The sequence below is a fragment of the Sinocyclocheilus grahami genome, unplaced genomic scaffold (genome assembly GCF_001515645.1).
Source record: "Sinocyclocheilus grahami isolate Dianchi unplaced genomic scaffold, SAMN03320097.WGS_v1.1 scaffold764.1, whole genome shotgun sequence".
Lineage (NCBI taxonomy): Eukaryota > Metazoa > Chordata > Actinopteri > Cypriniformes > Cyprinidae > Sinocyclocheilus > Sinocyclocheilus grahami.
In genome coordinates this window covers 90862-118723 of record NW_015505943.1, presented here as the reverse complement: position 1 = coordinate 118723, position 27862 = coordinate 90862, and the positions used below count along the sequence as shown (strand labels likewise).

The following is a 27862-nucleotide window of genomic DNA, read 5'->3' as shown; positions in this document are numbered from 1 at the left end:
ACGTAAGGGCCTCGACCACTAAACGTCGGTCTCGAGCTCACTGCAATCCCTCCGCTGAGCACCAGGTGGCAGCTCTACACCGGCAGTTTCTCTCTGAGTGATCGGAACAACAAACCGAACGGAGCAAGCGGGGTAAGAGCGTGTCCAAAACCGCCTCTGACCGCCACTTTCAAACTACATCCATGAAATAGCCGCGAATGCGCACTTTAAAGCCACTGGAGTCCATCTAGCTCTTGGAGAAGTCCTTATAAACAACCCGGAACCGGCCCTGACGATCGGGTAAGTGATAAAATGGCGGAGAGATTTATAGAAATTAGTGGCTTTAGGGTTATTTGGATGATGTGTTAGCCGCGCTAGCCTGGTAAGCGAGGGACAGGATACGAAACGAGCCGCCGTGCTTCCGTTGCCGTGTTTAAATCATATAAACCACCTCGCCGTGCTCATTGGGAATTTAAACAAGCGTATTATGGTTTCACGAACGAATGTAGTTTTGTGGCGTTTCATTGGTAAACAGTTAGCTAGCGGGCTAACCTTAGCCTGCACAGTCAGGAACACAAATTGAGAGGCAAGATGGAGGACGAGGACGCGATGTTTTCCCCCCCTTCTCCGAGACGGAAAAGCTGATGTCGCACCTATTATGCTAATTTAATCACATTGTCAATTTTAAACACACTCGCTGCCTATTTTTACTCGTTATATGTACGCATGTGGTCGGTGCGTGTGCATAATGACTGGAAACGAGCGGAGCCAAAATGGAGAATCCCGAAAACAGCTGTGCTGGACTGACTTCAAGATGGAGATTTTTTTTCTTCTTCCCATTCTGATCGTGTTTTTAAATCGCTCCGTCAAATTGTAGCGCGATTTCGCGCCTGTAGCCTGCATTTGCGCTAACGAGCTCGTCGTTTAACGTTGATAACTGTGCGTTGGAAGTAAAACACCGCGAGTAATGAAGTAATACCGTGGTAAGAAGTGCGACGAGGAGGAGTTTGCGAGCGTCCGCCTGATCTCAGCACTCCACTTCACATACTAGCTCCATGCGTTAGCTGATCCCATTATTTCTCGCTTCTCTGGACCAGTGGGTCGTGACCCAAAAATGGGTCTCGCTTCTGTTTTGACAGGGGGCTAAGACAATGCTTAATGAAACTGTAATGGTACTTCTGTAGGGCAGCACAATAAATGTGCCGATCAACTTTTAAAAGGTGGAAGAGACACTTCCCATGTCTTTTGTTGTTGACGGCAGAGGACGTGCGTCCAATCAAACTTTATGATATTTTGGGGCAAATTCATCTGTCACTTGATAAAACGGTTAATACTGATGCACTATTTGCTGTATGTTATTAAGTTGGGATGGGATCTTAGCAATTGTGTTGCTAAATTTAGACTACCCTAGCAACTTTTTCTTCCAAAAGCACCTAGCAACAAATTTAGCTATTTTCACATTTTATTTGGCTACTTTTAGCAGCTTTTGATAAGTGACTCAAACAATAAAAAGGCACACATTCTCCATCTAAATTTCCCGAAAAGAGGAAACCAAAGATGCCTAGAAGTACATGCATCACGTGAATTAAGTTATTGCTATTTGCAGTTGTTCGATTTGATTAATAACAGTAATAATTTAATAACTGTTCATTTATGATACACCTTGTTAGTAGCTTGTACATGTGATTGTTGATCAGTTAGTACACTGTAAGAAAAATATCTAGAAAAATTGCAAAGGTACTAATAATTTTCCAGGACGTTATCCATTATCAATTATCCACTATCCGTTGTAACCCGAAAACACAAAATACAATGCGTAATTTAAAATGCAGGTAAAAACCTGTGGTTTATTTTCTTAGAGTGTAGCATACTGACTACTAATACACTGCTTAAAACTATAGTTGTTCAGAATGTGTCGTTTTACTAGTTTACTAGCTAATAGGGGTGTAACGATTCACTCAACTCACGATTCGGTTCACGATTATAATTTTTTTTTAACAAAATGTGATTTAAGACAAATTATAAATTAAATGTGTCCTTTTATTATTGCTTGGACAAAATGCTGCACATTTCTTTGTGAAATTGAAATATAGCACTATAATAATATACTAATATAGCACTTGCATATTATTGCTCTTTTGATTGTTTTGATTACTTCTATTGTCCTCATTTGTAAGTCGCTTTGGATAAAAGTGTCCGCTAAATATCAAAATTTAAATATAATGTAAATGTAAATAACAAAACTACATTGAAATTTTAAAACAAGCCCCAAATCAAATAATTAAGTAACACAAATAAAATAAATCTCTTCATATAAACAAACTAAGGCTTTGTCTGTGCTCTTTCCATTTAAAATTTCCATTTAAAAAAACACTGCATTTGAGTCATGATCCAAACAAAGATGCTGCATACATGTAACATTAGCAGTTTTTAATCTAAATTAGATTGTATAATTTCGAAATTTGAAGTAAAAATAGAATGGTTTGACTTCAGTTTTGTGAAACTATACATAACAATATCTGCATGAAACAGCGGATGAGCTGAATAAGATGCAGATTCACTCTCTGCCAGTAGGTGGCGCTTAAAGAATTTCCTTGGTTTCCACTGTAAACAAAGCAGCGCTGAACTTATGAACTTTAATATGCGTTATACAGACGCAAGATGAAAAGTGGCACAGTTCAGTTTAGAGCCCGAACCCGAAATTGTTTTTTTTTTCTTCACACAACGAATAGCCAATTTAAAAAAAAAAAAATGCTGTATTTCACGATTGCATGCAACGGTCAGTAAACAAATACATGTAAAGAAACGGAATCATTAAGGCTCGGCCAGTTCACAAGGTAAAAGAAAAAACACTTACCAGTTATGAAAGTTTATGAACATCAGGTGGCTCGGTCACATAAATACTGCCGAGTTTTTGAATGGTTGTATACGACAAGATGATAATTCTTCCATCGTGCAAATTATGGTCATTTTCGTCAGTTTAGGCTTCTTAGCATTCGGCCTGCTTTAAATCAGACACATAGATGTAGTGCGGTAAGATCGCATTTATTTGAATTATTTATATCATTTATTTGAATTAGTGAGAGGGAGAGAGAGGGATGAAAGTTGCGTGTGTGAACCTGCATCTGCGTGCCTCTCTCTACAAGCAATGAGGCTTAGTTCCTTCAAAAACAGCGATTTTACCCCCTCATTGCAGAGAAATATAAAGTTGAGTCAGTAGCCTGTTGAAGCTATTTTACTAATAAAAGTTTCTGTGCTGAGTTGTCATGTGCACTAATGTGTGTGCGTGCGTCTATGAAAGCAGAGTAGCCTAGGCTACTGCATATAGTTTTAGTTTAGCTATAAACACGAGCCCGACCCGAACCCGAAGATATTCATTAAACATTAACCCGAACCCAACCCGAAAGTATTTCGGGACCCGTCGGGCTCGGGTCGGGTAGCAGACCTCTACCTCAGACATGCATTCATATAAACTCCTACACCTAAATCAATCGCGATTTGTTTAGCATCTCAACCGATTTGAATAGTCACATATTTGGATCGATTTTCAACCGGCTCGCAGTTAATCGTTACATCCCTACTAGCTAATAAAAAAACTTGTAATCGTTCAAAAGTGTTCAATGTTGTATATAAAAATAGTTATTTATATTTTAACATTATATTATGCATTTATATTATTTTACGAACAAATCTAAATTAACATAAAATAGATTTTTGCTGATTTGATGTAGTGACACAATTTTGCGTCGTGATTACGTAATGACGTCATCGCGCAATGACATCACAACGTCATTTAGCAACAAATAGACCTTCCTTTAGCAACTTCCCCTGAAAATTAGTTGGCAACACTGATGGGATAACAGGACAAGAAACTAACATGCTATTATTATATAAGAGGAAGCGGATACTCTATAGTCTAGACAGAATTTTTAATATATAGAAACCAAGTCCGGTTTACAATTACTATGTATTTGACAGATTATAAACACAAGTGATCCGTCCACACATTGGTAGCGAACCGGAACTGGAAAGAAGGGATGATTAATGGTGCAGTGTTAGTTTTGGGCTAAGCTGTCATTGCCATGCATTGCCATGTGTCACAATGGCTGTGGATAGAAGCGTCATTTGGTGCCACTTTTTCTTCAAACGCATTGTCGAAGATGATGCCGTGGCTTTTGAATTCCCGCCTTATCGCCAACTATATAACATTGAGCTATAGTGCGTCTGTGCACTGCATATAAATGCTGCTTATTGTTACTTGCTGGGTATTACATAACTGTTATCTCACATTCTCAGCACACGCTTTGCCGTGCATTTGGTGCAGCGAGGAACATCGTATTCGACATATCTATTTTTTTTTTCGTGAATGATAATGTATTCTGTGATTATGCTATTTAAATCTTATTTAATTTGCACACATTGAGGTGCTGAAAGCCACACCTCTTTATGCACGTATATGGTCGAATTCAAAGTGTTGCGGCTAATATAGAAAACTTGTTTTCTTTGGAATATTTTTAACAGAGCATTAATTCAGAATATTCATTGAACAAACTAAATGATCCGTTTGAAATAATGGGCAGTGTCTAAATGCGTCATTTTTACAGCGGTGGCCCGGTTCCTTCCTTCTCTCTCTGTTCATGTTTACGTCCACAAATGTTACTGGCGGGCTCTGATTGGATGCGGTGTAAAAAAGGGCGGACGTGTTACTTCCTTATATGGGCACAGAGGTAGACCTGAAGCTCTGGCTCTCGGAGATGTTTCGTGGAAATGGTGGAATCTTGATAGCCAATCAGCAAGGAAGCCACGCGATATGGCGGACTCAGCGAGCCACGCCCACTTGTTTTCATTCTCAACCGCGGGCACATCTTCAGCGCACAGCCCAGAACAGCCCAAGTAGGTATAACTGCAGACCGGAGATCTCCAAAATGGTGCAGAGGAAGAATCAAACTGATTTAAACTTATTTTTAATATTATTTTGCTTATTCTTGCATTATATATATTGTGATTAACCTGCCGTTTTTGTATAATGCTATTCAATCATTGCACTCAATCGCAGGATATTATTGCAGGATATGACTCGTTTATGATGGTCAGTCTAGTTGTTTTTGAACAACTTTAGCTTGATGTAATTATTGAAGATTGCGTCGTAAAGTAAATGCATGAAAAATGTGAGCATTATTGTTTAATACAATAAGTTTCCCCCAAACCTTTAATTTAATCATCCAAAACAGTCGTAATTAACATTTTAAGCTTTGGCTAATTGAAATGTATTTTTGCGTGATCGTGCAGTTCTGTAATAAAATAATTGCGCGCTCCCCTTTAAGTCACAAAATATACGTTGGAATATCATGAAACCATCTTCAGGATTGTAAACTGAGTTTGGTGTCTTTAGAAGACGTAGCGGTGTTGAATTTTACATAAATAAATCACAACAATCCCGTGCTATGGGCACAGCCATTGAGACAGGCTGCAGCAGATGTTTGTTTACGCTGCTATCTGAAACTTGCGCTTTTCGAATGCGGAAGTGTGATAAAGACCTATTCTCCACACTCGTGCTGTTGTTTAGTGGTGTTTTTAATTGAGTCATTTTGCAATGCGTGGTATTTCCACAATGCTGGGAGGAAATAAAGGTTAAACCTGCTAAATCATTGATGAAAATACTTTTGTTGTGACGGCACAGATGCCATCTGCTCTTTAGTGTTCTGTTGCACTGCCTTGATCTCGTAAGAGGGGAAGTAGTATCTCAGTAACGCCCCAATACAATATTTTCCCTTAGTTATATTTTTAAATTCAGTGAGGGGTAAGCTTTATTTATTCATTCATTCATTCAGGTCCTCTATGAGAGGGAAAACTCATACTTCTAATTATGTATTTATTTTAGGATTCCTGCTACCACATATTAATGAAATAATAAATCGTATTCTTGTTGTATTTTATTGTAAACATTCACGTTTAACAAACATAAAACAAACAAAAATGATTTTATATTCTCAATATTGAAATGCAGCAGACAAACAAAAATCAACATTTGTATAGTATTTAGGGGTGCAACGGTTCAACTTACTCACGGTTCGGTTTGTATCACGGTTTAAGAGTCACGGTTTCAGTACGGTTCGGTATGTGCTATGTTTAGGGAAAAAACTATATTGTGAAAATAAGAACAAATAATCTAAATACAAGCAACAGCACAAATAAATGTAATAGAGCAAAGATACAAATAAAATAAACAGTGCTTTTCAGGTTTTTTAGGTAGGTCTAACCGTTTTTAGGTACAGAAATTAAATAAAGTAATCAAATGTAAAACTACATTTCATATTTGACTGTATAAATTAAAAATGAATGCTTGTTAAAGATACAAAAGTTATTAAAACAAGAGCAGTGAGTCATTTCCATGTTTAACAACTACAATCACAGTATATTGACTGATTTGTTGAACTTCCAACCTTGTAAACATGTAATAATTATGACGACATAAAGCAAAAAATAAGCCTGGTGTAAACATTAATATGAAAGTCAGTAACAAATCACACAAAGTAAAGTAGATTGCAGAAATATCAAAACAAATCTATTGCTTTACCACACTACTTTAGGTAATTCACAGTCACTGTAATAAACATGTGCACTGCACATTTTTAAACGCTGTCTGTTCACTTTAGACCAGTGGTTCTCAAACTTTTTTGGTTGCGCTCCCCTCAGACTACCAAATAATTTCACTAAACATTATGAAAAATTAATGTTTTTTTAATTTAAAAAACCTACAGGGGAAAAAACACCTGCATCACTTGAAACGTTGAAAAATAGCATAGAGAGAATAACTTATTATTATTATTATTATTATTATTATTATTATTATTATTCTCTCACTGTTATTTATTTATTTTTTGTGAGTTTCATGCTGTCCGCTAAGGCATAGGACACACACAGGCTTTCCTCCTCACCAACGACATTAAAAAACCGTGTCTACAGAATCTTAATTTTATAACTCATAATAGCATATGCAGCAAATAGTGTATCTGTATTAGCCATTTTATTCGTGGTCCCTGACACAGTTTACCCCACATCTGCCTTTTTGGGGAAAATAAAAAAATATATTTTATATAACTTATGTCTAATCTTTCTTTAGTGAAATTATTTATACTCATTATTTCACTAAATATGATGAGTATAATGTGTACACATTTTATGCTTTCTTACAGGTTTGCTATTAAAAAAAAATTTCAAGAGAAAAAAAACCCAATTTGCTCCTGACCCAGCTTAAGAGGCAAATATAAATTAATTGATTGTTGGTTTGATTGCCTGAAAGTGCATAAAGCGCAGTGACTCTGAAACATCTCAGTCAAAGGTGTGGGACTGTGTGTTTGTCTGAGTGGTGGCAGATGAACAGCACTGTACAGTGAATGTGAGCTCATTCTGTGCTGATGCTGTATCCAGGTTTTTGTTCACTGAAATGATCTCTAAAATGTTAATTCTCCTTTCTTTAATACCACCTGTCTTTGACTAGCAACAGCAGTTCTTGTTTGTGACTGATGTAAATAGCCAACGGCATTTAGTTCACAAGTATGCAATTTGATATGTGCCGGCCCAATGTCCTGTTTCAGTGTGAATCATGGTAGTCTTTCATTCAGTGAGCGTTACATGATATTATTTATTACAGTGTGTTGTTGTGTACCTGTCATGAACAGGCGGTTGTGACTTTAGGCATGTTTCACAGCAGAACTGTGGTCCACTCATAGGCTGATATTATCACATTGCTCTAATATCTTCCTCCTCGGCTGTACATGTTAAAGTCTTTTGTCTTTTGGCTTGTCTTTTTAAGTCTGAACTAACTGGTGTAGAAAACAGTTTTAGTTCACAGAGAAATGATAATTTCTGTCCTTTTATTCATAAGCACATTTAAAGAGATGCTTCACCCAAAAATAAAATGCACAAGGGAGATCGAATGATGTCTGATTTGTCATTTTGGGTGAACTATCCCTTTAACAGCATTGTCAGAAAAGGTGTTCTTTGTCATGTTCTGGTCTGAACCCCTTTGTTGGAGGGTAGTCTTGTGTGTAAAATATGGTCTATAATTTTTTTGTGAAAGTATGCTTTTAAATATCCTTAACTTAAGAAATGAAGAAATAATTCTGAAGGCAAAATGATGTGCTTTTATGTATTTATTAATATTATCGTTGTTTTGAAATGGTGCTTTTACTAGAAATAAGAGGTGCACCTGCAGCTTTCACTGGAGTTCCTTCACTCTTGACTGAAAGAGTCTCTGTCTGAGTGATCTGCTCAGGAGCGGTGAAATGGAGCCATACTGCCCCACTGTGGCTACAATATAACTGTGTTTATTCACCTATCCATGATGACAGACTGAGTTAAGTTGCAGACATAAAACGACCAAACTGTAATTGTTTTGGAGGCATTTTAATTTTAATAGCAAACATATACTGCTGCACTTATGATTATGTTTGTTGTATAATTTTTGTATAAATAAGCATGAACGTGAAAACACAATAATAACATGGCTTTGACTATTAGAATTCAGGAACAACGAGTATACACAAGTGTGTCCGAGAGGTTTTTAATTTTGTGACTGGTTACCATTTAACTTTTGATGAGACCTTGCAAACTGTTTGTCTCTCAGGAGGTTGTGTCAACACTGTACACCGTGACATTCAGACTGTATTAAAATGCACCTCTCGTAGCTTGAGAACATGAAAAACTGAGATGCGATGCGACAGCCAGCTGACACATATGAATATAAGCCAGCAATTAAAAAATGAATAAAAAAAAGCCAGAGTTGATTTATAATATTAAGCTGGCAAGAATTCATAGATTGCTGATGTATGTGTGCTTGTTTTTAACCTCTTAATACATAAGGACATCATGTTTTTTCCCATTTTGTGTGTGAATGTTTTAGGTTTATGAGACAAAAGTACCTGCTGTTGCCCTGTGTGTATGAAGACAAAACCCTTGATAAGTTGAAGTGGACCAGAAGATGTTAAAGAAATGATAGCTGCACCGGAATTACAAACAGAGTTTCATTACACTCAGTGAGTGCACAGACACACAGATGTAATGAATACAGATTGTGTGTATGCATGCGTTCACACATTCTCCTGCACTCTGATAATATTGATCTGTTTGTGTGAACAGGGACACTGACACCCGATTCTCATCAGAAACTGATTTCGATGATCCTGATGGGAGGAATGCCATCATCGGGAAAGGGAAGGTATGAGTGGACTCTGACATTTTTGATTATCAGAAAGACTTTATAAGATTTCACAAGGTTCCTTTAAATGGCTTTTTACCCCTTTTCCATGGAAATGGTTCTGGAGCTAATTATTGGCCAGAGATCGTGAACCTTTCATGACTTAAGATTGTGACTTAAAGGAATAGTTCACTTAAAAATGAAAATTTGCTGAAAATGTACTCACCCTCAGGCCGTCCAAGATGTAGAGTTTGTTTCTTCATCTGAAAAGATTTGGAGAAAGGCAGCATTGCATCACTTGCTCACCAATGGATCCTCTGCGGTGAATGGGTGCCGTCAAAGAGAGAGTCCAAGCAGCTGATGAAAACATCACAGTTTGTAAAGCATACATCAAGAAGTTTTTGACTTCAAACTGTTCCTTCCGGCTAAAATATGAGTCCTCTATCCATAATATTGCTTTCTCCAGTGAAAAAGTCATGAATTAGTAGGGTTGGGTACCAAACTCTGTACTTTTAAGGATACTGACCGAATTGCGTCGGTACTACCGAGTACCGATTCACGTTAAATCAATCGGTGCCAAATTTCGATACCTGAGAACGCATCTGGGGGCATACGCTACAGAGAGAGAAAGAGAGACCCTGTGGCATGATGTCACCCCTGCAACTCCTTCAAACAACACGCAGGGCGAGCCTTCACAGAAACTTCATTGCAACCTGTCAAAATAAAAGTACGGTTTAACATGAAACAGAAATATATTACTCTTGTATTACTTTTGTAAAGTATAATGTACATCTTTAAATATTAAATTTTCTATCAAATTTAAATAAAACAATTAAATGATAAAAATAAATATTACAACTAATTAATCACTTTTACAATAATAATACAATTATTAGCCTATTAAAAAATGTTTTAAAGGAATATTCACACAATTTGTCTTCCATGTATTAATTTCAACAGTAAACCTCAGTCTGTTTGGCAAAAAATAAAAGGGTTTAATTTTCATTTGATTTCAAATAAATGTTTAATGCCTTCATTTGATTTTCAGAAAAATTCAAACAAGAATTTCTGGAGAAAAAAAAAAAGAAGAATGAAAGAAAAAGTTTGTAGGGCCCTGTTGTTCAAAATGTTGAAATTGAGACTTTTGGACTTATTTTTTTCACTGAAATAAATGTTTTTGTAATTACGCAGAGATTAAAGTACCGAAAAAAGGTACCATTGGGTACCAGCACCGAAATTCAGGTACCGATACCGGTACCGTTCCGGTTAAAGTGTGAACGGTACCCAACCCTATGAATTAGGAGAGAAATATGTACAGATTGAGCACAGTTTAAAAGAGAAAACAGTCCAAAACATTTCTGAACAAATATGTCAGTGGATTTTTGATGTGAGAGCACAACAGGAGATGGACTTTTTCATTGGAGGAAGTGATATTTTGAATTATTGACACACATTCAGTGGACACCCATTCACTGCAGAGGATTCATTGGTGAGCAAGTGATGTAATGTTAAATTTCTCCAAATCTGTTCTGATGAAGAAACAAATTCATCCATATCTTGAATGGCCTGAGTGTGAGTATATTTTCAGCCAATTTATAACGATACGAATGATGAGGTAACCATGTTTCTGTATAACTTGCCATCAAACAAATGAGTTTATATAAAAAATTTTAACAAATTAATTTAAATCAGCATATTTGTACAAGTACAATCTGCTTGTGAACAATATTATTTAAATAAATAAAACTCTTTGCAACCAATTTGCACATGATATTTGGGAACACTAACGGTGTGCTGACTAGTTGCTGATTTTAATAATTTTTCACTTGTGGAGAGTTTGATCCAGTTCGTCATTGTTGACCTGTGATGTCATTATGCTTCAGGCGAAGAAAGGAAAGAAGGGCCCTGGAGAGAAAGGGAAAGGAGTGGGGAAAGGAGCTGGACGCATGAACGGTCACCACCAGGAAAACGGCATGGAAAATGTCATGCTTTTTGAAGTGGTCAGGCTGGGAAAGAGTGCCATGCAGGTCAGTAAGCATATGACCTTATGGCTTTTACACTGCCCTCATGTGGGTTTGTGGCTTCTGGAGGGATTTGAGTGTTGGCAGGAGAATATGCAGACGGATGTACCACTGTGTAGTCGAGCAGATTTTGACCTTTGCAAGATTTCTGCTCTCCTCTTTTGCAGTCAGTCGTTGATGACTGGATTGAGTCCTACAAATATGACAGAGACGTCGCACTTCTCGACTTGATCAATTTCTTCATCCAGTGCTCTGGCTGCAAAGGTTTGAGTCATTTTTCATGTGATCTGGTTTGAGCTCGTAGATAATAAATGCTACATGACAGACATAATCATGATAGTTAAAGGGATAGTTCACCCAAAATTAAAATTCTTTCATTGTTTATTCATAATTACTTCATTCCAGTCTGCATAACTTTTTTGTGGAACAATTAAGAAGATATTTTGAAGAATGTTTCCACTGCTGCCTTTCATATAATGAACATGACTGGGGTTATCAAGCTCCTAAAAGGACATTAAACCATGATAAAAGTGGTTCTTCTCGTGTTATATTCAAAGCTGTTTTAATTCATGTGATAGCTTTGTGTGAGGAACAGACTAAAATTTAAGCCCAAATCATTACCAAAATTCTGTTAAAAAACAATTTGATCATTTTTGGTGTGGATTCTAATATAGTTATTGTAGATATCATAGTTGTCAGAATAGTTATCGCTCTCGTTGTGAACGGGCCTGTAGTTTCATTATATGGAGAAAAAAAAATAATTTTGATTTCTGCTAAATATTTCTGTGTTCCATCATGAAAGACTCTTTTAGTAGTGCATTGTAGTACTTTTTTCCTCATTAAAAAAGCTACTAATAATTGAATTGGCTGGTGCAACATAAACTTGGTACACCTTTAAGTCCTGTGCTAAGTATAAACTAATGGTCATATCAGTTTTGTTTCTTAATGTTATTACTTTTTAAAACGTACCAAATTTTAAGTCTTATTTTAAGTGTTATCTTTACAGGTGTTGTCACGGGTGAGATGTTCCGCAACATGCAAAACTCTGAGATCATCAGGAAGATGACAGAAGAGTTTGATGAGGTAAACTTCACTCTTCAACCCTGAAAATGGCTTTCTTGAAGAACATGTTTCATCACCCACTAATGTTTTCTATGTATTATTTTTTGCACACGCTAACCAGTGAGAGTTGATGTTATTGCAGGACAGTGGTGATTACCCGCTCACCATGGCCGGGCCGCAGTGGAAGAAGTTCAAGTCTAGTTTCTGTGAGTTTATTGGCGTGTTGGTACGGCAGTGTCAGTACAGCATCATCTATGACGAGTACATGATGGACACGGTCATCTCACTGCTCACCGGCCTCTCTGACTCTCAAGTCCGAGCCTTCAGACACACCAGCACACTGGCAGGTCAGTATCTCTGCTGCTTTGTAAATCTAAACTTTGTTTTGATTAGTTCAAACAAGATGCAATGATTTTTTTCCCATAGCTATGAAGTTGATGACGGCCCTCGTGAATGTAGCTCTGAACCTCAGCATCAACATGGACAACACTCAGCGGCAGTACGAAGCAGAGAGGAACAAGATGATTGGCAAGAGGGCCAATGACAGACTAGAGCTTCTGCTTCAGAAACGCAAGGAGGTGAGTGTTGTCTGAGACAGAGATGCTGCATATGTCTGAATAAATTCTGCATGTTGGCGTTGTCTTTGAACAACCGTGAAAGCTGAAAAGGGAAGAGTGAATAAGTGAAGCTTTCAGAGGAACATTGCGTGAGGCAGCCAGGTCACAGCAGCGTTTGCTGCTTTCCTTCCAAACACCTACGCCTCTCTTGGCCAACAGCCACAAAAACACACGACCAACCAAGCACTCAGCACATTTCATCTGTACTCTTTCCCCCTACTTTAAAGCTGAGTAAACATGGATAAAGTAATTAAAAAAAGAATCCTATTCTAATGAAAACTGTGTTATTGTGGGGTCTCGGGTCAACCACAGAGCTCGTTCTGTCAGCACCCATGGGGTTAGAGCTCGCCTGAGTACGAAAGCTGTTTAACTGGCGCTGTAAATTAACTGGGTTATGTAATAACAGCCCCTGCTGTTAAGCCATCTGCATTTGTGAGTGAGAGGTTTTATTGATGTCTTGATAGTATTGCATTAAACCACGTGGACACACAGAGAAGCTGAGTTGTAATATTGTTAGTTTAGAGGAATGTGACAACATCTGTGGCATGCTCTCGATTTATATATGTACAGAAAAACACTTATAGGTCAAGTCAGTGGAGCAAGCATACAGCACTCGCCCCACAGATCGTATTTTTTGCTTGTTTGTTTTTAAAAACTGAGGTATGAAATTATTTTTTGTGTAGTAGCAGATTGTATGTCCTACCACACTGGTTGTGAACTTATCTGACTCCAACACCACAACAATAATCAAACCCTTCCCCATGTAGGATAGTAGGTTTCCTCGGTATAACAGCTGTAATGAGTTGTTTTTTCCCAAACATTTTTTTGTTTCATAGCAATTAGGAGTGTTCATAGATGTTAACACACCTCTCCAGATAAAAATGTTTATTAAAATAATAAGAATAGTTGTTGTATTAATTTCATTTTCATTATAATTAAAATTCTGAATTCTAAAGTGAAGTTTGAAGAGCTGAATTTCTTCAGGGAATCCACTCTTTATAAACAATGGATTTACATCTAGTCATTTGTGATTTACTGAATAAGGATTTTAACAAATATTTTTTACAAACATTTAGAACGCAATAAAATATTATAGATAATCAATTAAAATGTATATAATTTTTTTAATGAAACCTTTAACACCATGGGTGTATGCGTGTGTGTGTGTGTGTGTGTGTGTGTGTGTGCATATATATATATATATAAAAATCTAAAAATAACACACTTTAAGAACCTATCATTTGTCCAGGTTGTATCAGTTGAATCAAATTTAAGGCCATAAAAAGTCTTAATTATGATTTCAAGAGGTCTTAAGTTTGGGGATGGAAAGACCAGAATTGTGATATGGCTGAATGTGATGATTAAACCTCAAAAGGCTATGATTTCATTGAATAAACATGAGCGCTGCACATTTAAGTTAGGTGCTGCACTGTTTTGTGTGCTGCTGTTACCGGGGAAACCATTTTATTTTTGCCATTCCGAAAGGGCCACCTGCTGGCAGAGAATGAATTTGCATTTTCAAGAAGCCCGTCTGCCATTTTTGTTCAGACCAAAGCAAAAATCGGCCCGTGTTTTTACACCGCAAACATGCAGAGATGTAAATGTGAAAGTCATATACACCTATGATGGCTTGAGGGTGGGTAAATAATGGGGTAATTTTCATTTTTGGGTGAACTACCTTTTAATGCTTGAGGGTTTGAGGTTGGAGCAGCAGCCTGCACATTTCTTAAAGGATCACATCAAAGATAGATATGGTCACATATGGGCCATATAATAAGCATGGATAACACTAAATGAATCACATATTTGTGAGCCCTTGACCTGAAAAGAGGGAGAGAGCTGTTATTCCAATTGAGAGAAACTAATAATAAATAGAAACTAGAAAGAAAACCAAGAGGCAGAAGTGAGCAGAGCTGCAATTAAGAGAAAAGGCAGTGATGTTAAAGAAGCTCAAATATAAGATATACTTTTGATTTTTAGATACAAACTTTTGATTAATAATGCAGGTTGCTATCATTTAATGCCTACAGCAATGATTATAATGAATTATTTTCTTTGCAGTTGCAAGAAAATCAAGATGAGATTGAGAACATGATGAATGCCATTTTCAAGGGTGTATTTGTTCACCGATATCGGTATGCACACTCATAAGCATTGATTTTCTACCAGCTCAAGCTTGAATCACCAATTACTACTTCAGTGATTACTCAATAATACTCTGATATGTTCCTGTGGGTGTCTGTGGGCTTAAGTGCTTCTGTTATTCCTCCTCAGTGATGCAATAGCAGAGATCCGGGCGATCTGCATCGAGGAGATTGGCGTGTGGATGAAAATGTACAGTGATGCATTTCTTAACGACAGCTATCTGAAGTACGTGGGCTGGACCATGCACGACAAGGTGAGGATTCAATCGTTTTTCTCTCCTATTTCTTTAATCCCTAAATATAGAGTCAGATGGAGTTAGTCACGACACAATCCTGGAGTTGGAACGAAACCGTAACACTCTTCCTTTCTCCCTCTCAGCAAGGTGAGGTGCGTCTGAAGTGTCTCACGGCTCTGCAGGGGCTGTACTATAACCGCGAGCTCAATGCCAAGTTGGAGCTCTTCACCAGCCGCTTCAAGGTGAGAGAACCATCTGGGGAAGCTTCTCATCCAAAATAGAGCAAACACAGTAATTAGTCATCAGAATACTCCTCTGTGAAAGTGTTAAGAGATTAATTAAATGATTTTGTCGATTTTATGTATCTTTTCAATATTTTAAAATAAAATGGGTTGTCTGTTTGTCTCCACCAGGACCGCATTGTGTCCATGACGTTGGACAAGGAGTATGACGTTGCAGTGCAAGCAATAAAACTGCTCACACTGGTGTTACAGTACGTGTAAAACATACTGCTATAGCAGTTTCTTGCTTCATGCAAAAATAATTATATTTTATTTGACTTATAAGTTGGTCAATTGAATTGAATATGAGAACACAAAATAATGTGTACCACAAAACAATTGTCAAGACAACACTTCTTTCAATTTTTTGTTGAAAGAAATTAATACTTTTTTCAGCAATGAAGCATTAAACTGATTAATAGTGGTAGAAAGTTTTGTAACATTATACATTTCTTTATTATTCATTAATTTTTTTAGCATTGATAATAATAGGAAATGTTGCAGCAAATCAGCTGAATCTTTCAGAGTGGTTATTGAATCAAAATAAACCACCGTTCACTAAGTGAAATAAGTGTGCTCTCAGTACAAAAAAAGTGAAATGTGTAGGCAACACTGTAGACACAGCCAGCTGTGATAATCAGCATGACAGGATGCTCATATGTTGTTGTTGTTTGGTATTACAGTAGCAGTGATGAGGTTCTGACTGCAGAAGACTGTGAGAGCGTGTACCACCTTGTGTATTCAGCCCACCGACCCGTCGCTGTGGCAGCAGGAGAGTTCCTCTTTAAGAAGTGAGTTTCACTCATCCTCACTCACTCATTCATATACCATGAAGCTGTACAGGAAGCTTCACATTTCTGCTTTTCTATAAACCCTGTCTCTGACCTACTAAAAGTTATAATAGTCTGCATCTACACTGAGTGGAGATGTGTATGAATAGACATGGTGATGAGACAACAATAGCTTGAGGTAAACTGAATAGCTTTACATTTTCATCTTTGTTCGCAGACTGTTCAGTCATCGAGACCCTGAAGATGACAGCATGCCCAAGAGACGAGGCAGACAGAGTGTGAACGCCAACCTCATCAAAACCACTGTCTTTTTCTTCCTGGAGAGTGAGGTGAGCTAACATCAACAACATCATTGCGAATCAAGTGTCAATCAATCAAGTCAGTGCTGTTTGTATGATGAAGTTGAAGGGTGCAACTTCAGTGCAACCAGTGCCATTAAACAGAATTGCAAAAATTATGATTTTCAAACAGTTTTCGCAAACACGCCTTCTGTGTGCTGTGGTGTTTCAGTTTTCTTCCATTGTAGACCGTTTAAGAGAAATACAATTTAATATTGAAGCATGGCAGTCATGGAAGCTCTGAATAATTATGCTCTAATTTTATTTGTTTTCTATTTGAATATAAATTCAAAAATGTAACTTATTCCTGTGATGGCAAAGCTTCAGTTATTCCAAACTTTATTTAAAGGGATCATATGATGCTGCTAAAAAGAACATTATTTTGTGTATGTGGTGTAATGAAATGTTTGTGCGGTTTAAAGTAAAAAAAACCACATTATTTTCCACATACTGTACATTATTGTTTCTCCTCTATGCCCTGCCTTTCTGAAACGCGTCGATTTTTACAAAGCTCATCGGTCTGAAAAAGCGAGGTGTGCTGTGATTGGCCAGCTATCCAATGCGTTGTGATTGGCCGAATACCTCAAGCGTGAGATGGAAATGTTACGCCCCTCACATACTGTTGATGCCGTGTCCGGCCAGAGCGACGAGACATAAACATTAAAACCCATTACAAACGAGGCATTTGTTGCATCCAGTGGGGACACAATTACTGATTATAATGACTTATACTGTCTTTTTACGTGTTGCGTTGCATTGCATCGCGCCGCGTAAACATAAAACTCTGTCTGCATTTGTGATCGGAGAAATGACAAACAACAAGTGCTACTCTTCACTGCCCAAAACTCACGTTTGAATCATCAGTGGCAATGAAAAACACAGCGGCCTAGCGTGAGGGGAAGCCCCGGCTTAGCGTGTGCTGAGGCCAGGATAGAGTGAGCTGAGGCGGGCTGGACTCCGTTTTGTCCACGGTGAAATTTGAAGTATTCCCTCAGCGACCAGCACGGATAAGCTCCAGGCATGACGAGGCGGATATCGTCCTCTTTTGGAAGACCAAACAAAGTAGTTTCGCTTTCACAACCAAGCACACAGCGTCTTCAGGACATGGCTGCAGCGACAACAAAACTACAGTGAGACTAAAAGTTACGCCGCCTTTCTTTGCGTGCACATTTGGGCGGCGTTATGCAAACCTTCCCAGATCGTGACATAGATATGTGGGGGCGTGTTAGAACGAGTCGTTTTAGGTAGGCGTGGTTAACTCTTAACTTTTATAAAGAATATCTCTTTGGATTTGAGACTTTAGTCTTTGCAACTTTACAGATCTTCTTTATGCACCAAGATCTTGTAACACTCCAAAGAGAAAGGAAAAATTGAAATCGCATCATATGACCCCTTTAAACAAACTGATTTTGCCATGAAAATAGCTTCAGCTACTGACATGTCATAAACATTTTTTACTACCTACCTATATATAATTTGAATAATAATTCTAAGATGTTATAAGGTGTTATGTTTTGATCCTCAGCTTCACGAGCATGCAGCCTACCTAGTGGACAGCATGTGGGACTGTGCAGGAGAGATCCTGAAGGACTGGGAGTGCATGATCAGCCTACTATTAGATGAGCCACTGCCTGGAGAGGAAGGTCCGACCCAGTGACACACCACCGGATCATACAGGGTTGACTTTTACTTGCTCCAAAGGGAGTGAGAGATTAATTACCTTTTGTGTGTGTTTTCCAGCTCTGACGGACAGACAGGAGACTGCTCTGATAGAGATCATGCTGTGCACCATCCGTCAGGCTGCAGAGTGCCATCCTCCTGTGGGCAGAGGCACAGGCAAGAGGGTAAGACCTGATGCCACACGCATCGACCAGCCCTTGAAGACGGATCCCTGCTTTCACACATTACCTGTTACATGCTGTTCTCAATTCTCACTTGATCTTGTTTCAGGTTCTGACAGCGAAGGAGAAGAAGACTCAGCTTGATGACCGGACGAGAATGACGGAGCTCTTTGCTATATCACTGCCAGCTTTACTTGCAAAGGTTAAAGCCTATTGAAATCTAAGGCAACATGAAATGGTATTTACAGACCATTGAAACTGATCGATATGTTTTATTTTTTCTTTCTTTCTTACAGTACTCTGTGGATGCAGAGAAAGTGACAAATCTGCTGCAGGTGCCCCAGTTTTTTGATCTGGAGATCTATACCACAGGGCGTTTGGAAAAGGTCTGAATTGCATATCGTTTAAACAGAATAAATGCGCTGAATGAACACAGATTATTCACAATAGGCTGATTGTGCAGCATATGAATGAAAGCTATTTTTTTTTCTCTCACAGCACCTGGATTCATTGTTAAGACAAATCAGAGAGATTGTGGAGAAGCACACAGACACAGATGTGCTCGAGGCTTGCTCTAAAACCTACCACTCCCTGTGCAACGAGGAGTTCACTATCTTTAACCGGGTGGATATCGCCCGTAGCCAGCTCTTGGATGAGCAAGTGGACAAATTTAACAGGCTACTAGAGGACTTCTTGCAGGAGGTGAGGACAGCGGGCGGCTCAGGGTGGAGCATCAGGAGCACTTTGATGTTTGCATAGGAACAGCAGTTTGGCGAGAGTATTTGTGCGTGACACACTGTGTCTTTTTGTTTTGGAGGTTTCTCTGTATGGATGAGTCTGATTAGCTCTCTCTCCCTCTCTCTCTCTCTCTCTCTCTCTCTCTATATATATATATATATATATGTGTATGTGTGTGTGTGTATATGTATAGGCAATGTTAAAATATTTCAGATTCAGTTTAAAAAAAAAAAAATCTACATCCAGCTGTTTTTAAACACAAGACTAATATATAATATAGACTCTAATATAGCCTTTATTATTCAGAGCATCCTTAAGACAGGCCAGTAGACTAGTCTTACTAGTGAGTTAAGGAATTAGTAAATTTGACTCATCCCTTGTACTCAATTCAAACTATTCCTTTCTGAATGCTGCCACCATGTATCAGAAGCTCAGAAAGTTGCAGTTGTCATTTATAGCTTGTTTCTTCCACAGGGTGAAGACCCAGATGAAGATGATGCTTATCAAGTTCTGTCCACACTGAAGAGGATCACAGCTTTCCACAAGTAAGGCTTCCCTGTCTCACCTCCCTGAGTATTATCAAGTGTTTCTCTTTATCACTTTAGGTGAAGGCTGTAATTTACTTTTCTAACACGTATTCCACACCTTTTTTTGTGTTTAGTGCTCATGACCTTTCCAAATGGGACCTCTTCACCAGCAATTACAAGTTACTGAACACTGGTATTGAAAATGGAGACATGCCTGAGCAGGTATTCATGTGCATATGAAGAATTGTTGAGGTTTGACTGGGCCAGACTTAATGACAATTTTCACAATTGTTACTTTATATTAATTATGACTTTTTTCATTTAATAGTGACTTTATCTTTCGCAATTGCCACTTTTTTTTCTTCTTAATTGTGACTTCATATCTCACAATTGTGAGGCTTCATCTTTCACAATTGTGATTATTTCTCATAGTTGCAACTTAAGATTCACCATTCTCATAATTGTGATCAATTTATATAATTGTGACTAATTTATATGATTATGGCTTTTTTAGAACTATATTTCTCAGAATTGCATCTTGAAGTCTCACAATTGATTTTGTTTCTTATTTTAAACTTTATCTCACAATTACCTGTTTTTCTTTTCTTTTTACTCTGAGACAAAACCAGGCATTTATAGATATAACCCCTCGAAATCAGCTGAAACTTTGCTTTTGCCTCATGATTGTTGGGTAACATTACTGTCTCTCTGGACGTTTCAGATTGTCATTCACGCACTGCAGTGCACACATTACGTCATTCTTTGGAGTTTAGCCAAGGTCTCTGAGGGCACTTCTAAAAAGGTAGCTCCCATTCATATGATTTGTATGCATTCATCCTCTCCCCTTATTTGCTGTGGTTTGTTGGATGTCAACAACGCGTTTGGTCTCTGTAGGAGGACATGTTGATTCTGAGGAAGCAGATGAGGGCGTTTTGTCTAATGTGCCAGCGTTACCTAACCAGCGTCAACACCGCCGTCAAAGAGCAGGTTTGTATCAATGGTCGCAATATGTCACTATCCCTCATGCCACAAGCCTGTACCTGACTGTATGTTCTCCCTCAGGCCTTCACCATCCTCTGTGACCTGCTGCTGATCTTCAGCCATCAGATCATCTCAGGTGGGAGGGAGGCTCTCGAGCCCCTAGTATACACACCTGAGGCGTCCCTGCAGTCCGATCTTCTCAATTTCATCCTCGACCACGTCTTCATTGACCAGGATGAAGACAGCAACAGCACAGGTCTTTCACTGCTAATGGCATAATGACTTTCAGTTGGAGCTAACAGGCTTTGCTGAATGGATTTAGTGCCCCTGGCTGTTTAATGTTGAATGCTAACACTAAGACAACACAAAGGAAATTGGCTTTAGAAGCGTTTAATTGATTTAGAGATTAGAGACTCTAGCAACACTTAATCCTGTTGTGCACAGAGCTTTAGCTGAAGTAGACTGACTAGTTTAAAAGGAGAGTTGTTGGACAAATATCAACTTGCCTTGATTCATTTGTTGTCAAGAAGCAGCGTTTAAAAGGTGACCACTAGAGGGCAGCAGTTTTCCTTCTAGTGCAAGCTGATTCATGAGCAGTATTTGAACGTCTGTTTTCCTTTATTTTCAAACAGATGGGCAGCAGGATGATGAAGCCGGTAAAATCGAAGCTTTGCACAAGAGGCGAAACCTGCTGGCCGCATACTGCAAACTCATTATCTACAATGTTGTTGAGATAAACACTGGTGCAGATATTTTCAAGCAATACATGAGGGTGAGTCTGTTTATTCTTTGAATATGCATTTTCAGATCATTACTTCACTTTATTATGCACTTAAATGCAAGTTTTTCTGTTTCCTGTCCAGTATTACAATGACTACGGTGACATCATCAAGGAAACTATGAGCAAGACAAGACAGATCGACAAAATCCAGTGTGCAAAGACACTCATTCTGAGCTTACAGCAGGTCAGTGACTATAAGGTTTTATATCTGCCATCAAAATGGGTTTTACTCTCAGGTCCTTGATATGTCTTTCTTCCTGTGCTGAGAGCAGCTATTCAATGAGATGCTGTCAGATCTGGGACCCAGCTTTGACCGCTCATCCTCAGCTTTCTGCGGCATTAAAGAGCTCGCTCGACGCTTCTCTCTGACTTTTGGTCTGGATCAGCTCAAAACCAGAGAGGCCATCGCTATGTTACACAAGTAAGCTTCCATTCATTTCTTCTTTGCAGAAAAACCAGTTGTGTGTGGAGTTGCATGTTTACACCCCATGTTGCTTTCTCTTTAAAGGGACGGTATTGAGTTTGCCTTCAAAGAGCCCAATCCTCAGGGGGAGGGACATCCTCCTCTCAACCTGGCTTTTCTTGACATTCTCAGCGAGTTCTCATCCAAACTCATGCGTCAGGACAAGCGGACTGTGTAAGCAACCATTTATTGATCTCAGCATGGGTGTTTATAGTTGTGTAAGGGCACTTTGTGGATCATTCATTAGCGGTTGGATCTAATGTTGGTCCTCTCTCTCTTTTCCCAAAGGCACATGTATTTGGAGCGCTTCATGACATTTCAGATGGCCCTGCAGAGAGAAGACTGCTGGCTGCCACTCATCTCTTACAGGAACTCATTGCAGGCAGGGGGTGACGATGACACTATGTCTGTGGTCAGTGGCATCAGTAGCCGAGGCTCCTCCGTCAGGAGTAAAAAAGCTAAGCCTGCCACTGGCAAGAGGAAATTACCAGAAGGTAAAACAGTTTGAATTCAAGAAATCAGATAAATAATGTGTTTAATGTAATGTAATGTGTTTTAACACACTCTCTACATTTAAAAAAAACTACAAATTTGAAGAGTTCTAAACTAATGCTAGTCTTCTGTATCTAACTCACACACACGCTCAGTCACTCTCACAGATCACGTGATCACTCAGACATTCAAGAACAAACTTTTTAGCGCTGCCCCGCAATTTTATCAACTAAATAGCTTAATCGCTCAAGAGCTACATTATCTTTCTCAACAAGGAGCTGGAAACATTGTTTCTAAAGGAATTAAAGCCACAGCTTCACTGTTAATAGAGAAACGCGGCAAAACGGTGGTAATTCATACATGCACAGCCTCTCTCTCTCATAAATGAACACTTGATGAATTACACTTTTCTGATAATAGAATATTGAAGTGGAGATAGCTAAACTGCAAGCTAACCAGTGTTTTCAGAAGGCAAGCGCGTTTATCCAGTGGAGAGAGCGCGCGCGTGTACAAGGTTGCCAGGTTGACAAAGATAATTAGCACACTTAGCAGATATTTCCGTATTGCGCAAGTGGGAAGCTCTGTTTTGAGGATTACGGCTCTTTATATCAGGCAACCCCGGTTGTGTTCCTCTGCGGCCAGATTAAAACTTGTTGTAGCTTATATATTATGCTCCATTCATTATTTTTTAGAAACCTTGTACTTTTCTACTCCGTTTTAAACGTTGTTCTTGTATTTAAATTAAGCGCGGTCCACTGCTGCACACGTGCCACAATATTGATACAGGGACAGCTGTATCGATACTCGTATCGTCAAATCTCTGTGACGATACATCGTCGTATCGATGTATCGAACACGGCACTAGTATAGACAAAGATACCAGAAAAATAGGGACCAGAAACTGTAAATGACAGAATACAAATTTTTGGGTGAACTATCGCTTTAATCCCACCCCTGCAAACTCATGTCCATCTGCATTTTTAATAGTGGACACGTCACAAAAATCCAATCAACAGTTGATGCACCGAACAAAGTCCCTGCCTTGCGTTTTTTCTTTCTCTATAATCCATTACAATCAAATGTACATCACAATACATAAGAAGAGATCTGCCACTGTTTCCAATTTATTGTGACTTTAATGCTTGTCCTGCTCTCTGTTGCGTGTCCAGAGGAGAGCAGCAGCAGCAGTGAAGTATGGATGAACCGTGAGCAGAGCATGCAGACGCCCATCATGATGCCTTCACCCCACCTCACCTCCACCATCATGAGAGAGCCCAAACGCCTGCGTCCTGAGGAGAGCTACATGGGGGTGTACACCATGACCCCCGATCAGCAACAGCAGCACACACACCCTCAGACCCCTCAGCCACAACACCACCAAACACCCATGGACTACAAGTAAGAGCACTGATACTCAAACTTAAAGGGGTGGCTGATCAGCTTTTTTCGAAAGGCTTGATTGTATATATGGGGTGCAGAGTAGCATGTGTTCATGCTTAGTTTTTAAAAAACAACATTATTTTCGCACATTTTACCTTTATTCTACACCACCGTTTCCGTTCTAGTCAAAGCATGTGTGCTGCTTAGTGCAGTTTGGGACTGAAGAAATATAGTGAGGTGTGATGTTATTGTTTAACAGCACACAAGTCACCTGGATGCTAGCACAGAGACAGCAGCAAGAGGAGGTGGCCAGACAGCAGCAGGAGAGAGCTATGAACTACGCCAAATTAAGGAGCAACCTTCAGCATGCCATGTAAGGGAACTTTACAGTGCACTTCATGTTCAGTGGGTAAATGCAGTTTGAATGCACACAAAAACATGTTTGTTTTTTTTACAAATATGGTGCCTTTGGTCTTTCAATGCTTGCAGTCGTCGAGGAACAGGCCTTATGGAGGATGATGAGGAACCCATTGTGGAAGATGTGATGATGTCATCAGAAGGCCGAATTGAGGATCTCAATGAAGGCATGGACTTTGACACCATGGATATCGATCTGGTAATAAGCTTATGCTAATACCAAATGTCTTTATGATTTTGGTCTCTAGGAGTAGACTTTTGTGTAAATGACCATTTATATTACTGTTCAAAAGTTTGGGGTATGCACGATTTTTTTTTTTTAAGAAGTCTGTAATTTTTGGAAGAAGTCTGTAATGATCACCAAGACTGTGTTGGTTTTATCAAAAATATAGTAAAAACAGTAATATTGTGAAATATTATTGCAATTTAAAATAGCTGTTTTCTATTTTGATATATTTCAAAATGTAATTTATTTCTGTGATTTAAAGCATCATTACTCCAGTCTTCAGTGTCGCATGCTCCTTCAGATACCAGTCTAATATGCTGATTTGCTGCTCAAGAAACATTCATTTTTATTATCTTATTAATGTTGAAAGCAGTTGGGCTGCTAAATATTTTTTGGTGAAAAAAGGATTATTTTCAGCATCTTTATGAAAAAAAAAAAAATGAAACAATCTTTACTGTCACTTGTGATCAATTTATGGCATCATTGCTGAATGAAGGTTAATAAAGTATTAAATTCGTTCTTACCCCTGCTTTTGAACAGTTCTGTGTATGTATTAGTGTTGTAGCCAAGACCACCTAATCCGAGACAAGACCAGTGTGTGTTGAGACCAAGACAAGATCAAGACCAGACCACCACTACTCAAATTCTTCTGAAAGATCCACATTTACTGCCCGAGAAATGTCTTATTTTAAATCATTAAATACTATTAGAATAGTTAGACGCTATATAGAGCTGTTTCCAATCAAATTAAATCACTAACAACAAAATTCATCTTTGTCTCTGCAGTGGTGGCACAGAAACTGCATCTGAATTGCATAAATAATGTTGAGAATTGCTCTTGCTCTTTTGATATTGCTTAAAGTCCCCATGAAATCAAAATTAAAGGGTGTTTTTTGGGTGTTAGTATCAATATGTTAGTCTTAAGGTCATCTATAAGGCAGTGTGCTCCAAAACAGTGACAAAATTCGCATTTAGAAGATATAAGCATTCAAAGCTTGCAGTTCGTCACTTCCGCCAAAACGGCTCAACGTTTTTTTTGACGTCACATCGTACTTCAGCTTCTCATCAAACTTTCTGTCCAATCAAATGCTCTCTAGAATCATAGAGTAAAGCTGCGTGTTTCTAAGCATTTCAGGGGACCTTTAATTATATCATGTGTTATAATATAAAAATACAGATCTCATACAAGTACTTTTTTGCATCAATATATTGAATTTTGTGGGTATTTGTATTCATTTGGGTGACATTTTTGACACAACCCCTCATTAATTTCTGACCCAGCATTACAGTATAAATCAGTGGTTCTCAGCCAGGGGGCCCCAACGAACTTCCAAGGGAGCCTCAAGATGTCTTTAAAATAAGACAAAACTAGCTTTAAAATAAACTAAAACAGCTAAAAATTCAAGATATTTCTCAGTATTTGGTTGTTGTTTGTTTTTATGAATATACATCTTTCTAGTCATGCTAAGCTCTAAAATATTTTGGGTGAGTGGAGGAGTCCTTTAAATATTGTTGTGGACAATAGGGGATCTTGAAGTCAAAAATTGAGATCCACTTGTATAAATCAAACTATTATTGTTATTTAGTTATTGATTGCATTTAAAGCAGGACATTTTATATCCAGTCACATTAATGATGTTAACAAATAAATCAGACAATGCACTGGCAATTTAGTGATATCCCCGCAGTTGTGGTCTTGAAACAAAATCCCAAGTCCTTTTAGTCTGACACCAAGACGAGACCAAGTACAAATGTGGTCCAGACCAAGACCTTCCAAAAATGGTCTTAAGACCTACAACACTAGTATGTATATTTCAATGTAACGCAATTTAGTGTCGCATTTTGTAAATTAATACATCTCATCTTTACTGCCTGCTCTTTCCTATCTTGTAGCCCCCATCGAAGAATCGACGAGAGAGATCGGAACTGAAGCCCGACTTTTTCGACCCTGCCTCTATCATGGATGAGTCTGTAAGAAGCACTCATTTCCTGGGTTATGATGCTTTTCAGCGGTAATGGGGGACTCGTTCACTCCGACACTAAGGACGTGAAAGAGAGATCATCACTAGATGGCACTAGCAGGAGTGATTTCAGATAGTTTGAATTGCCCTTGTGCAAAAAGACAGAGAGGGAGGAGAGCATCTCACTATTATAAATACTAACCAGACCCATCTGGACTGATGATTGAATGAAACATTTGTTTGGTAACTCTAAACACTGAACTGAATTTGAACATTTTCTCTTGTAGGTCCTGGGAGTGCCCATGTTTTAAGATTATAATTGGAGGCGTGTGAAGAGAAGAGACGTTTTGCGTGAATTCACATTGTTTCTCTAAAGAGAATTAAATTCAATGGAGTGATTGGCATCCAAATCAGCTCGTACCATTGACACTTACTAAAACGCAGGAAGGATAAAGGAGCAATTCAAAGTCTTTGCAATCATTGTGTGGGCTTTCCCTGATCGTGCAAAACAGTGAGAGTAGATACTGAACGCCATGGAATCTCAGACTGTCCTTAGCCATAAATGAGTTTCTGATAAAATATATATATATAAATATTTCACAGTTGAACGTCATCATGTTTGAAGAAACATATGTGAGATCTCTTAGAGTTGTGGTATTTCTTGAGACCGGGGGTGAATGCATCTTTTTTTAACTTAAAAGACAACTTTGTTATGTATAGCCCTTTTGTAATAGTGAGTAATCTGGTGTAAAGTAGTAATTTATAAGCAGGTTTTTGCTCATCATAGTGTGAGTATTGATATATTTTATTCTTCTTATCTAATATGTGAAATGGAGGAAAATCTCCAGGTCTTTATATCTAGTATTTAGTTTCCTTTTATTCCACCCTTAAAACTCATGACATACAACACGAAACCTAAATCAAAACACTCTGAGCACCCCGATTTATTACTGCCTTTGGTGCATTTTTTAGGTTTGGGGCAATTTCATTGACACGATCAGTGATGGTGTGTATGTTAAATACCTCAACCATTCAGTGGGCCTGTTGCTGTCTTTGCACCAACAGAACTGTTTTCATGTGCCAACTGCTCTAGTAAATCAGGCGCGTAGAATCCCAGTCGGTCCGTGGAGATGCACAGAAAGGACTGTATTTCTTCCGCCGAGTCACAAGGCTTATCCAAAGATCAGATCTGCTCGCTTGTCCCTCTAAAATCTAAGATCAAGCAAAGAAGAGGAAATCTCTCCAGTAGTGCCATTGTGTTGTCTCTAATAAAACAAAACTTAGTGTAGTATGTCTGGTGGAGATTTTCTTCTCCCTGATTAGAGCTATGTAGACGTCTACATTTAAATAAAGGTATATATATATATATAAATATATAAATTGGTGC

The 27862-nt window shown here is 38.4% G+C and overlaps 1 protein-coding gene across 2 annotated transcripts; it reads left to right on the top strand.

The window, feature by feature from the left end:
* Nucleotides 1–56: 56 nt before the first annotated feature.
* LOC107561283 (cohesin subunit SA-2-like) lies at nt 57–27862 on the top strand. Of its 2 annotated transcripts, XM_016245696.1 has the most exons (34): nt 57–279; nt 8885–9017; nt 9121–9199; nt 11062–11205; nt 11367–11463; nt 12206–12282; nt 12404–12608; nt 12688–12839; nt 14940–15013; nt 15153–15276; nt 15402–15500; nt 15672–15751; nt 16223–16330; nt 16548–16659; nt 18194–18311; nt 18409–18512; nt 18619–18711; nt 18806–18895; nt 19008–19211; nt 19722–19792; nt 19909–19996; nt 20496–20576; nt 20669–20761; nt 20837–21011; nt 21388–21527; nt 21619–21720; nt 21809–21957; nt 22045–22173; nt 22288–22493; nt 23661–23889; nt 24131–24244; nt 24361–24487; nt 26408–26485; nt 26763–27862. In XM_016245696.1, exons 2-34 carry the CDS (start codon nt 8974–8976, stop codon nt 26784–26786), a joined length of 3810 nt encoding a protein of 1269 aa, XP_016101182.1. In that variant the 5' UTR covers nt 57–279; nt 8885–8973; the 3' UTR covers nt 26787–27862. The 2 variants fall into 2 exon arrangements, with proteins under 2 accessions (XP_016101182.1, XP_016101181.1); XM_016245695.1 differs by having other exon boundaries at nt 26408–27862.

Bases quoted from the DNA above. Each gene is read 5' to 3' on its own strand.
- LOC107561283 (XM_016245695.1), top strand. From the start codon at position 8,974: ATGATAGCTGCACCGGAATTACAAACAGAGTTTCATTACACTCA. The intron at 15,752-16,222 runs GTACGTGTAAAA...TTGGTATTACAG, and splicing joins CTGCTCACACTGGTGTTACA to TAGCAGTGATGAGGTTCTGA. The intron at 19,212-19,721 runs GTGAGGACAGCG...TTTCTTCCACAG, and splicing joins TAGAGGACTTCTTGCAGGAG to GGTGAAGACCCAGATGAAGA.